The sequence below is a fragment of the Sturnira hondurensis genome, unplaced genomic scaffold (genome assembly GCF_014824575.4).
Source record: "Sturnira hondurensis isolate 20B ecotype Veracruz unplaced genomic scaffold, ASM1482457v3 Scaffold0019995, whole genome shotgun sequence".
Lineage (NCBI taxonomy): Eukaryota > Metazoa > Chordata > Mammalia > Chiroptera > Phyllostomidae > Sturnira > Sturnira hondurensis.
The window spans coordinates 1-13,863 of NW_028092626.1; the positions used below are offsets into that span (position 1 = coordinate 1).

The window sequence follows — 13,863 nt, forward strand, 5'->3', positions numbered from 1 at the left end:
CTTCGAATATAGACTTCAAACTTCCTTATGTTTTAACAAAAATCAAAGAAAATATCTAAGTAACTGCAACCTTTTCTGCAAAAAAATTAGTTGGAACTAAGACTTATAACTAAACTATAATGATAAGATAATTTATTCAAAACATCCATTAACCGGAAAACATTTTTTATTCATTCTCTGTCTTTTCCTGTGTGCTTTCTATTGTTTTAACCATAGACACTGTAATCTTTTACCCCTAAGTTCTATTACTTCAAAAAAATAAAGTGTTAACATTTTATTTAAAGACATATAAATACTGTAAAACAATGAAAATAAATTAGTATGCCTTAACAGACCATATTCATGCTGCAGTTTTAGTCTTCTTAAATGGTGAGGGGCAAAATCCACACTGTAGAACATTACTATGAACCTTTAAGTTCAATTTAGATCTGTAAGAGCAAAGGACATCACATATATCAGAAAAATAATTCTTATAACAGTCTAATGAATAAGGACCCCCTTAAGATTATCTAGAAAACAAGTTCTTTCCAATAGAATATCTATGAACCAAGTTTGTTTATTGGCAACAAACACCTATTTTCTGCCAAATTTTGTAATGTCTTTGAGAGTGCTTTGAAACAGATATTTTTGGACTATAAGACGCACCTTTTTAAAACCATATTTTGCTTCAAAAATTTTCTCTGTATTTTCTGCCTCTAAAACCTAGGTTCATCTGGGGTCCACACCATATGACACACCTAGGTTTTAGAGGAGGAAAATAGGAGACAAATTTTGAAGCAAAAAATGTGGTAAAAGTACATCTTATAGTCCAAAAAATATGGTATATGTTATACAGACTATTCATAATGAAGTTTAGCATCTCCTTTATTTAATGCAGTGGTTATAAACCTTATGAGCTAAAAGTTGGAATGAATTTAGAAAATTATAGTTTTCTTAAGAATGGCAAAGTAGTATGACTTATACCCCAGTCAGATTTAGGCTCATTTTTATTACCTCTGTAGTGAAACTATAGTTTAGAAACCACAAATCTAAATATAACGAGTGTTTGGATAATAAGATGGAATTTTAGAAAATGTAGAACATTTGTTGCTGACAAAGGTTGTGCAGCAAACTTAGCAGAGTTTTTTAAATGTATAAGGCCTTTGGAAAGTCTATGTACTGCAAATGATGAGAAAATCAGTGACCAAGAATAGGGATCTCCAGATTTTTCAATCACTAATATCTTCATTAATAGCATTTTCAGATATGCAGAGAAGCTGAAAGAACTTTAAATTCAAGAGTACACCTATATACACACCACAATGATTATACAGTTTAAATAAAATATTTCCTGTACTTGAGCTGTCATTTCTATCCTTCTTTTCATTTGTCAATATTTATAAAATTTTGATGTAGTTCTGATGTTATATACATTTTAAAGCATACCCAGAAATAGGAAATACAGTGGACAAGAAAATTTTCACAGACACATATACACTCCAAACCAAGAATTTAGCCAATGATACCCAACAAATAAAATAATGTAATACCAACAGATACCTTGACACCAGGTTTCTGTTTTAATATGATTTTTAAAGAATACTAAAACTTCAATGCTTCAGCATTTGACGTTCAAACACAATTCTTCTTTTAACATACTCATATTTCATTTCAGAAAACATTCTCAAAACTGCCTGGTACATTTCTTAACAGCTATCTCTGTAGACACTCTTAACCAAATTATTACAGTGTATTCACTGTCAGAGCTAACACTGATCTTTACAGAAAGAAATGTTTCAAAAGATTACATGGTTTTCAAAATATAAACAGTCTGGTTGGTTTCTGGATATTAATGAACATTCAGATTCATGGAGAAGCTTCCAAATGAACTAAATTTAGGTGTTGAACATTCTTAGATTAAAAAAGTTAGGGGAAACAACTGATTTACTTGTAGATAAGTAAAACAAACAACCCACCCCCGCCAAGATTCATCTACTACTTACATCATCAATGTCTTCATCATCATCTGCAATATCATCAAACTGGATTTCATCATCATCTCCAGGACCAAATGTATCTGTTTCATTGATTTTAGCTAAAGACACAATACGTAGATGAAATTACTTAAAAATGGGTCCTGATACGCGAAACATTAAACTGTAACAGCAGAGTCTTCTAGTTTAATGTTCATATCAGTCCTACTTAAGGTCAAATACCTCATTACAAGAAAAACCCTCCCAACATCTAAGAACTCATAAAGAAGTAAATTCACAATAAAATTTCCAGAAGTTTCCTACTATGTTAATTACAATCAAGAGCATATATACTACATTTGTGTTTTGTTTAGAAAGGTATTATAAGGAAGACCAGCAGGCCCTAGTTACCCGAAAAAAGTAGCTCTCACATGTATGCTTCAAAATGGGTTTGAAAACATGCTAACAACTTTCTAGAACATATAAGGTTTTCTGAAGAACAACTCATTCACCAACAATTAGAAATACACCAGTCAAAAAGACTTAATCAAATTATGATTATCCCCTTAAGTCAGATATTTGGAACCATTTTTCATCTATAGCACACATAAACTAATTTCTAAAAACCTGCACACCAAGGAATATATATTTTGCTGATCTCACAAAAAAAACAAATGATTCTGACTCAATGATACCACATGGCTATTGTATTGGCCGTGGTTATTATTATTCTTTACAATTTAAGAAAAAAAAGGTCAGTGCCCCCTTTTTACTCAGGTGTTGCATATTTTAAAAATTCTGTGGCACACTGGTTGAAAATCACTGCCCTATGCAAAAGATGTTAAAGAGGAAATACTGGTTTGATTTACAGATATTTTCTAAACACCAATAATTTTATCATAACGTATGCTTACAATACGTTATGAAAATCTTGTATTTTCATTACAAAATGCAATAATGTAAAAGAAAATAGGTGCCAAGTGAAAAATGTGAGCTTACAAATAATGTATTTCCTCTTTGAAGTTTTGAGGTGCTTACTTTATCTTCTGAATTATACTTCAGAGAGAGTGCAATACTTATAAACGGAATGTTAAAAAAAATACAGGTCAGCCCTGGCTGGCGTAGCTCAGTGGATTGAGCGTGGGTCTGCAAACCAGACAGTCGAGGTTCGATTCCCGGTCAGGGCACATGCCTGGGTTGCAGGCCGGTTCCTTGAAGGCTAACTACCAGCAGGGGATGCACAAAAGGCAACCATACATTGATGTTTCTCTCCCTCTCTCCTTCCCCTCTAAAAGATAAATAAAATTTTTAAAAAAAAAATACAGGTCAAAAAATAAAGAAGAAAAAGAATTCATGAATTAATACAGTATCAAGATGAATTGATCATTGTTTTCTATGAAAAATTGGTACTGGGATCATATTGTGATATACCTAAAAACTGACAAATCTCTTTTGACAATGTGTTAAAAATAGTAATAACAAAGTGTATTCCCTTAAGCAGATATTTTCACAAGCTCAGAGCTTAAAACCTTAAACTCATCGCCAAAAGAACACACGTTAGAAAGAGAATTCTATCACTAAAGTATTAATATTATAAAGTAGAGAGGTACTCTACTAATTTTTAGTTAGTTTAGTATAGTTAGTTACTCTAAGTAATTTTTGTTAAGTACATACACAAACAATATGCAGAAATGACAGAATTCTATCTAAATTACTTCAGTATAATACCAACAAACTAATAATACCAAAATATAGGAAAAAAACTTTGACATTACCATGTTCTGGAAGCTCGCCATATGCCTTCAGACTTCTAGCTTCATCTGCATTGTACTTTAAAATTACATCAGCTTTGTTATCCTTAGAGATAAAAATTTTTAAACCTGCTAAGCCATTATACTATTACTTGTTCCATAAATTACTTTCAAATGAAGCACATTAAGGAAATGCTCACTTAACTGTTTTGTTAAAAACTGTCTACATTCCTAAAATATCCTCGCCTTTAATCAAATAGGAATCATTTTGCATGAATGACTAAATAACAATAAATAGCCTAAAATATGCTTGTAAAATTTATATTAATGAGGAAAAAAGAAAAGGAATATATAGAAAAAAGTTGCAATGTGGTATCATATGTATTAGAATTGCTTATGGAGTTTTTAAAACAAACAGATCTGAAGTAAAGTTTAAAAATCTGTATTTAATAAATCTTGTGTTGTTTCTGATGCAAATGCCTTTGCAAACTACCATTGTAAAAATGTCCATATTTGGCATTTAAAAAAACCTGTCATGATACTGCAGAGCAATAAACTTGAAAAATCAATGGAAATGTAACTGAGCTAGAAGTTTATAAATAGAAGCATAAAGTTTGGAAAGAAATGAAAGGGCCAGGCCAGATCCCCAACCCCCAGACTGCTGAAGACCCAGTCTGCCCAGTTTCCAAATCTATGGACTGCCTATGACTCAGTTATCCTGACTCACTTAGTAGCCTGAGGCCAAATTAAAACTCTTTCCCACCTTACAAAATAGATACTTGGCGCCAGCCACAACAGACTATGGGTACACTGACCCTCCTGGACCTGGGAACAGCCCACCCTTTACCTAACTCATTGTCCCAGCTTACATACTGGATCTGAGGCACCCAGGTGAAAAAACAGGAGACTCCCCCTCCCCCTCTAAACTCTCACAAAAACTGGCACATTTTCTTTTAATAACTCCACTCTTGCCTTCCCCCAGTGCTGAAGTCGACCCCGATTCAGCCCGCCTCTCAGTGCAGCATCAACTAAAGGTGCTTGGATAAGATCACCCAGTTCCTATTGCCTCTATTTCTCACACATTTCTAACACAAGACAAGGACATAGTGAGACCCTCTCCCACAAGTGGAGCAACTGGGAAGCTGGAGGAATAATGCAGAAGTGGAGTTCCCACCCCCTGGAAGCATGGGGTCTCAGTGCAGTGGTCCCCAAACTAGAGCAATAAGATAGGGAGAGGAAGCACGTAGCATCTGGAAGTGTGAATCAGCAGGGATTCAGTCCAGATGGGTGACTAAGAGCGCAACCCACTATCACCAGCTTGGGAAGATTGCTCCCACCTGTGACTGCTAGAGAGGGTTTAGCAGTTTGAGCACAGAGGATGGCTCTGCTAAATACACCCAGCAGTGACTCTGATGAGCAAAGCTTTTTTCAGGATAGACTTTGGGCAGAGAGCCAGTCACAATCTAGACTGTGTGAGGACATGAAGAGGCATGGCCTTGTCCATCAGGTGCTAAGAGCATCACCCTTCTTTCCATCTGCTGAATTGCTTGGTCTGCCTATTCTGCTTTTCTGAGGAAAAAATACAACTGTATGGTGCCAGGCTGAAAATTTAGCCCCACCATGCTGCTAGTGGTGAGGGACATTTAGCCTGCTTCAAGCTGGGGAGCTGGGAGTTCTGACCCTGCCTTGATGTTGTTGGCTGGCAGCCTGCAGAGACCTGGCTAGAGTGTCAAAGGGGTCTAATAATATTTTTAATCTTCTGCTTTTAATCCACACAGAGCTGGATTTTGGCTATTGCATCTCTCAGGTTGGCTTTTTTTCTCTCTCTTTTTATTGTTTAAGATAATTTTCCCACCACCACTCTCCCCAACCCATCTTCACTGGAATTCTGTCTGGAGTCAGGTATGTGCTGGGCTCTATAGCTGTGTTATGGGAAAGCTGAGCCGAACTCCTCAGCAAATGCAGCCCACACAGCCACAGGGAAGAAATGGAAGTGTCTCCCCAACCCACCTATATAGCATGGGAGCACCAATTCCTCCGACTACCCGAATCACCTCTGCCACATCCAGGATACTGCTCTGAGCACAGTTCCATGGAAGAAAAATGAAGCAGTCACCGTCTGCTTCTTGTAGCTTGAGAAGCTTGAGAAGGATAGGATGGAAACAACTTCTGACATTGCCTTGCAATAGAGAATCTCTCAAGGAACCCAGGACTGGCACAAAGGGCCAGCCTCAGAAACAAAGGAGCAAGATCCAAAAGGTTTCATAAACAGCATATCCAAAGAGTGACTGCATTGAGCATAGAATATTCTGTGAATATTTTTTATCTTTCCTTCTCTTTTCTTCCATATTTCTTATTCCTGCTTTCTTTTTACTGTATTTTTAAAAATTATTTTTATCCCATTTTTCTTTTCTGCTTTATTTTTATATTTTCTGTCTCTATACTTATAGTTACTATTTTAATTTTTTCTCTTTCCTTCCCAATTCCCTTTTCCTTCTTTAATTCCTTTTTAATTTTGTAACTTATTACTCCTTTTTCTTATTTATTTATATGAAGTCTCTTTGGAAAATGTCCAGTCATTGATGGACATTTTGAGATATGAGAATGATTTGTGATAATGATGTAACCTGGAAGCCAAAAAGAGTGGACTGGAATGTGCACGTGTGAACAATGACTTCACTGTACTAGTGAGTGGGGACAGTCGATGTCCCAGAGTGAGCATGTATCCTGTGTGGCCATTGCATTCAAAATGACTCAGTGAGCAGAGCAATGAATCTGAACCCAGTTTTGCATGAAGCTTGAACATTTCTCCCCAGAGCCTGTTTGGATGATTCCAAAGGCCACAGCTATGAGCTTCACCACAATGTGCACACATCATGGCTTGTGTAGATTTTCTTGGCAAAATATCCAATCACCTAGGTGACTCAGCCCCCTACTCAGTCTCGATTTGGTGCCTTGTGACTTTCAGCTTTTCCCAAAACTAAAAGCACCTTTGAAAGGGAAGAGATTTCAGACCATCGATGAGATTCAGGAACATATAATGGGGCAGCTGATGGGAATTGGGAGAACTATGTGAGGTCCCAAGGTGCCTGCTCTAAAGGGGAGTAAGCTGTCATTGTCCTATGTACAATGTTTCTTGTATCTTCTTCAATAAATGTCTCTATTTTCATAGTATGTGGCTGTATACCTTCTGGACAAATTGCCAATTTTATTCTTTATGCCAATACTGCTTAATTTCTTCTTACAGCAGTCTCTTTCACATTTCTCAAATTTCTGGTTTAGTGGCAACAGACGCCTTTATCCTTAAAAACTTTTTTTTCCTGAAAAGCTCTTTATTTGACCGTTAATTTTAAATAACACCTTGGTGGAGAAAAAAATCTTGGTTTCAGATTCTTGCTTTCATTACTTCGAATACTTCATACAAATCCCTTCTGGCCTGTAGTGTTTCTGTTGAGAAATCAGCTGACAGTCTTATGGAGTTCCTTTTTCTGGTACCCCTAGGATACAGATGATGTTACATTTCTCACTGTCCCAAGAATCCCTTAAACGATCTTTGGGTGAACAAAAAGATTCTCCTACTTTTTAATTTTTTTTGTTCTGATGCTCTGATTTTTTTAAGACTTGTGACTACTGATTTTTTCTCTCAGTTGTGTTATTTTTCATTTACAACTGGATATTCTTCATGATTTTAAAAGTTTTTTTCATGTTGCTAAGGTATCCAACCCACATACTATGAAAAAGACATTTATTAAAGAAAATTGATACAGGATACAAGAAACACTGTACATAGGAACATGATGCCTCAGTCCCCTTCAAATTAGGCAACTTGAGAACTCACACAGTTCTCCAAATATCCATCAGCTGCCCTGTTTATATTTTCCTGAATCTCACTGATAGTCTGAAATCTCTTCCCTTTCAAAGGTGATTTTAGTTTTGCAAAAAAACAGGATTCACATGGTGCCAAATCTGGGCTATATGAGGTGTTGAGTCACCTAGGTGATTCAGTGTTTTCCAAAAAAATTCTGCATGAAATGTGATGCAGGAGCAGGTATATTGTTGTGATGAAGCTGCCAATCACCCGTTGCCCACAGCTGCAGCCTTCTGAATCATCTCAATAGTTTCCAAGGAGGAATGTTCAAGCTTCACACCAAATTTGATAAAGGCCAATATGAAAGGCCAAATGAAAGCAGATTCGTTGCTGTACTTGCTCATTTTGAATGCCACATACATTCTTACTCTATGGCATTTACTACCTCCACTGACAAATTCAGTGAAGTCATCATTGTTCACTCCAGTCCACTCTCCTTGGCTGCCAGGCACATTGATGTCAAGCATTCCAGGTCACACTGATGTCAAGCAAACCATTCTCATATATTAACAACAGATGGATTTTTTTCTGGAGAGTCCTTGTATATAAGTACCTGTCAACAATAACCTTAAATGTAAGTGAATTAAATATTCTAATCAAAAGCTATAGGGTAGCTGAATAGGTAAGAAAATTTAACTCATACACATGTCTACAAGAGACCAACTTCAGAACAAAAGATTCACAAGGCTGAAAGAGAAGGGATGGGGCAAAATATTGCATTCAAATGAAAACAAACAAAAATCCCCCAAAATACTAGCATAGTAACATCTATATATGACCAAATAAACTTAAAAATAAAAGACATAGTAAGAGATGAAATAAGTCACAACATTAGTAGAGCCCACATAAGTCACACAAGGGTCATTCCTAGATCACCCAGCTCAGTAAACAAACTGCACCACTAGGTCCCACATGATACCTATTATAGGATATAGCCCTTGCACCTAAATATATTTAAAAAAACTCTTGGTGAACTTAAATGTATTAAATGATAGCAAGACAGCCATAGTAGAGAATTTTAACACCCCATCAACATCAATGCATAGATCTTCCTGACAGAAAAATCAACAAGGAAATAGCAACCTTAAATGGCACATGAGATCAGATGATTTTAAGTGGTATTTACAGAACATTTTACCCTAAAGCAGGAGAATACACATTTTTATAAAGTGTATATGGACATTTTCAACAACTGAACATATGTCAGAACACAAAATAAGTGTTAACAAATTTAGAAAGACTGAAATCATATCAAGCATTTTTCTCAGAACACAACAGCATGAAACTAATAAACTACAATGAAATAAAATTCAAAAACACTCAAACATATAAAGGCTAAACAGCGTTAAACAATGAAAGGATTGCCAATGAAATCAAAGAAGAAATAAAAACTACCTGCAGACAAACAAAATGAACCCACAACCCAAATCTACAGGACACAGCGAAAGCAGTCCTGAGAGAGAAGTATATAGCATTATTGGCCTATGTAAAGAAGCAAAAAAACTCAAATGACCTTGGCCAGAGTGGCTCAGTGGATTGACAGCTGGCCTGAGAACCAAAGGGTAACACTACTTTGATTCCCAGTCAGGGCACATGCCTGGATTGCAGGCCAGGTCCCCAGTAGGGGCAAGCAAAAAGCAACCACACATGGATGTTTCTTTCCCTCTTTCTCCCTCCCTTACCACTCTTCCATCTAAAAACCAGTAAATAAAGTCTTTAAAAAATAACCCTCAAATAAACACTTCACACTTAAAAGGACTAGTAAAATAAAAACCAGAACTACCAAAGATAAGAAGAAGGAGGGAAATAATAAAGATCAGAGCACAAATAAACGACATAGAAATTAAGAAATATATTTACACCCTAAAATCTCTACCAAAGTATCCCTAAATTTAATAAATGAATTCAGCAAAGTACCAGGTTACTAAATTAATATTCAGAAATCAGTGGCACTTTTATACATGAATAATGAACTCTCAGAAAGAAAAATAAAGCAAGCAATTTTTTTCACCCCAGCAGCAACAAAAATAAGTAAGGTATATAGAAATACATATAATCAAGGAGGTAAAGGACTTGTATCTGGAAAACTACAGAACACTGAAGAAAGAAATAGAAGATACAAACGAGTGGAAGCATATACCCTGTTTATGGGTAGAAAAATTAACACTAAAATGTCCATACTACCCAAAGCAATCTACACATTTAACACAATTCTTATCAAACCACCAATGGCATACTTCACAGACATAGAAAAAATAATCTGAAAATTTATGGAACTAAATAGACAACAAATAACTTCAGCCATCTTGATGATTTCAGCCATCTTGATAATAAAGAGAACGTCTAACGGATAATAATAGTGGACATAAAACTATACTACAAATCCATTATAATAATATAACCTATGATTTAATGGTATAAGAATAGGAATATAGCCCTGGCTGGGTAGCTCAGTGGATTGAGCACAGGCCTGCGAACCAGAGGATCGCAGTTCAATTCCCAGTCAGGGCACATGCCTGGGTTGCAGGCCAGGTCCCTGCAGGCCAACTCTCAGCAGGGGACGCACAAAAGGCAACCATACATCGATGTTTCCCTCTCTCCTTCCCCTCTAAAGATAAATAAATAAATAAAATCTTTTAAAAAGTATAGGAATATAGATGTAATGAAATAGAAAAGAGAGCCCAGAAATCAATCCACACCTTAATGATCAATTAGTATACATCAAAGAAGCAAAGAGCATACTGTGGACTAAAAAGATTCTTCAATGGTTGGTGGTGGGAAAACTGAGCTGGTACAAGCAATAGAATGAAAACTAACCACCAACTTATATCATACGAAATAATGAACTCAAAATAAGTAAAAGACTTAAGTGTAAGTCACAAAAATATAAAAATCCAGAAGAAAACATAGGCAGTCAAATCTCAGACACTTTTCATATGTCTAGAGAAAGATTTTTGCTGATACATCCCTTAGGGCAAGAGAAACAGAAAAAATACATACAATAGGACTATTAAACTAAAAAGCTTCTGCACAGCAAAAGAAACCATCAAAATAAAACGGTGACCTACTATGGAACAACATATTCGTCAATGATGTATCTGATAAGGGGTTTATTTCCAAAATAAATACAACTCAGCAACTTGAGGACAAACAACCCAATTAAAAAGTAAGCAAATGACCTAAATGGACACTTCTCCAATGAAGACATACAAATGGCCAATAGACATATGAAAAAAATACACAATGTCACTAATCATTAGAGATACAAATTAAAATTACAGTGAAGAAACTCCCTATCCATATGAGGATGAGGAGAAAAAGGAAGCTTTGTGCACTGCAATGGGAATGCAGACTGGTGCAGCTACCATGGAAAACAGTATGGATTTCCCACAGAATACTAAAAATGGAATTGCCATTTGACCTATCAATCCCACTTATGAGAAAATAGCCAAAGAATACCAAACACCAATGAGAAAGAATATATGCATCCTTATTTTCATAGTAGTGTTATTTACAATAGCCTAGATCTGGAAACAGCACAAGGATCCATCAGTAGATGAGTGGGTAAAAGCTGTGGTGTATCTACCTAATGGGATATTACATGGCTGTAAAAAAGAAGGAAATGTTACCCTTTTTGAAGCATTGTTTGACCTTAGATCATTATGCTAAGTGAAACCAATCAGGCAAAGATGAACAAAAACCATATGACATCACTGACATACAGAATCAAAATAAACTGATGAACAAAATAAAACCAGAAGCATGGATACATTAACCAGATGGACATATTTCAAAGGGGAAGCAATGAGAAAGACTGGAAGAAATCAGTCAAAGGATATATATGCGTATATGACTATCTCATAAATAAAGACAACAATGTGGTGAAAGCCAGGGGGTGGGGGACCATGTCTAGGTGGAGGCATACAGAGAGGGGGAAATATAAGGGACATTTGTAGTGTAAATTAACAAAAGTCTGAGTCATTCAGTGGGAAAAATTATACTTAAACCGAAAGAGGACACTAAAATAATCACAAGATCCTACTGCAGTGATATCAAATAGTTCTCAAAACTATATTGTGCAGCCCTGGCTGGTGTAGCTCAGTGGATTGAGCGCGGGCCTGTGAACCACACGATTGTGGTTCGATTCCCAGTCAGGGCACATGCTTGGGTTGCAGGCCAGTTCCCAGCAGGGGACTCACAAGAGGCAAGCATACATTGATATTTCTCTCCTTCTCTCCTTCCCTTACCCTCTAAAGATAAATAAATAAAATATTAAAAAAACCAAACTATATTGTGCATACAAAATACAGAGGGATTTTGTTAAAATTCAGATTCTTGCTCAGTAGATAAAAATACTGGCCTAAAAATGTTCATTTCTAACATGCTACCAGGTTGTGGTGGTACTGCTAACATAATCATCAGTTGTTTTGGTTTTCTTTTTGGTAGTGTAGTACCAAAGCCAATTTTCTTTTTAAAAATGTTTTGTTGATTATGCCATTACAGTTGTTCCATTCCCCCCTTCACTCCCTTCCACTCTGTACAACCCCTCCCCCACCATTCCCCTCTTTAGTTCATGACCAGGTGTCACAAGTTCTTTAGATTCTACATTTCCCATAGTATTCCTGCCCTGCTCCTGTCTATTTTCTACCTACCATCTATGCTTATTCTCTGTACTTTCTCCCCCCAGCTCCTCCTTCCACTCCCGTTGCTAACCCTCCACGTGATCTCCATTTCTACGGTTCCGCTCCTGATCTAGCTGTCGTTAGTTTGCGTTTGTTTTAGGTGTGGTTTTTAATAACTGTGAGTTTGCTGTCCTTTCGCTGTTCATATTTTTCATCTTCTTTTTCTTAGATAAATCCTTTTAACATTTCATGTAATAAGGGCTTAGTGATGATGAACTCCTTGAACTTGACCTTATCTGAGAAGCACTTTATCTGTCCTTCCATTCTAAATGAAAGCTTTGCTGGATAAAGCAATCTTGGCTGTAGGTCTTTGGATTTCATGACTTGGAATACTTCTTTCCAGCCCCTTCTTGCCTGTAAGGTCTCTTTTGAGAAATCCGCTGACAGTCTGATGGGTACTCCTTTGTAGGTGACTGTCCCCTTATCCCTTGATGCTTCCAGGATTCTCTCCTTCATTTTGGTCTTGGCTAATGTAATGATGATGTGCCTTGGTGTGTTCCTTCTTGGGTCCAACTTCTTTGGGACTCTCTGAGCTTCCTGGAAGTCTACTTCCTTTGGCAGATAGGGGAAGTCCTCCTTTATTAATTTGTTGAGTAAGTTTCCCACTTGTGGCTGTTTTTCTTCCCCTTCTGGTACCCCTATAATTCGGATGTTGGAACATTTAAAGATGTCCTGTAGGTTCCTAAGCCTGTCCTCATTTCTTTGAATTCTCATTTCTTCCTTCTTTTCTGTTTGGTCATTTTTTCCCCCTCCTGGTTCACTCCCTTAATTTGAGTTCCAGTTTCCTTTCTATCACTATTGGTTTCCTGTGCATCTCCCTTCATTTCAATTAGTTTAGCTTCATTTGTTCCTCTAATTTGTGACTAAAATCAACCAGTTCTGTGAGCATCCTGATCACCAGTGTTTTGAACTGTGCATGTGAAAGGTTGGATATCTCTTGGTGGCTTAGAAATATTGGTTCTGGGGCTCTGAGCTGTTCTTGAGCCATAATGTTTTGGTCTGTTCGCACCTGATATGTATGAGAGGTGGAGTCTTAGGTGTTCACCAGGGTGGGGCGACCCAGTCACTGGGTTGTGAAGCTGTATATAGGGGTGGGGTCAGAGAGGGGCAATGGCATTTGTTCCACTCTCTTGGATTTTGGTCCCCTCTGCTGCTTCCCACAAGTAGACCTGGCGCCCCTGGTGCTGGATCCCAGGTATGGGGGCTTGTGCACCCTCCAGGACCCTGTGGGTCTCTCCAACAAACTCTCTGAGTCTGGAAGCTTCTCCCGGCACCTCGACCCCAAAAGTTTTTCCAATTGATGCTTTTAGGCTCTAATTCCTGTTGCTGGGGCCCTAGCCTGTGTGGTCTGTCTCACTGCTCATTTCTTTGCCTGGTTTATCTGTGTGCAAATGTGTGACTGTTGTCAGCCAGCTGCCCTGCGCGCCCACTGGGTCTGCCTGTTGCCATCCCACACCTGGGATCTGCCAAAGACTGCCTGTGCTCCTGGGTCGGTCTGGCCAAGTTTTCCTGAGGGACCGCGCTCTGCCACCGGCTGACTCCGCCCCTTTCCGGTTGAACAGTTCGTTGTTGTCGGACTTCCTTACAGTTCAATGTCCTGTGTTTTTGTT

At 37.4% G+C, this 13,863-nt stretch overlaps 1 protein-coding gene across 3 annotated transcripts in view; it reads right to left on the minus strand.

The window, feature by feature from the left end:
• Positions 1–195: 195 nt before the first annotated feature.
• The window catches only part of LOC118974942 (eukaryotic translation initiation factor 1A, X-chromosomal-like), a 27,823-nt gene continuing 14,155 nt past the window's right edge, over positions 196–13,863 (minus strand). For 2 of the 3 annotated variants that reach the window (XM_037028525.1, XM_037028522.1), the window contains 3 exons: positions 3,728–3,809; positions 1,983–2,074; positions 196–428 (listed from right to left, as the gene is read on the minus strand). In XM_037028525.1, coding sequence (XP_036884420.1) covers positions 423–428; positions 1,983–2,074; positions 3,728–3,809 — 180 coding nt within the window. In that variant the 3' untranslated portion in view covers positions 196–422. The remainder of the gene's footprint in view (positions 429–1,982; positions 2,075–3,727; positions 3,810–13,863) is intronic. The other variant, XM_037028524.1, reaches the window with a different exon arrangement.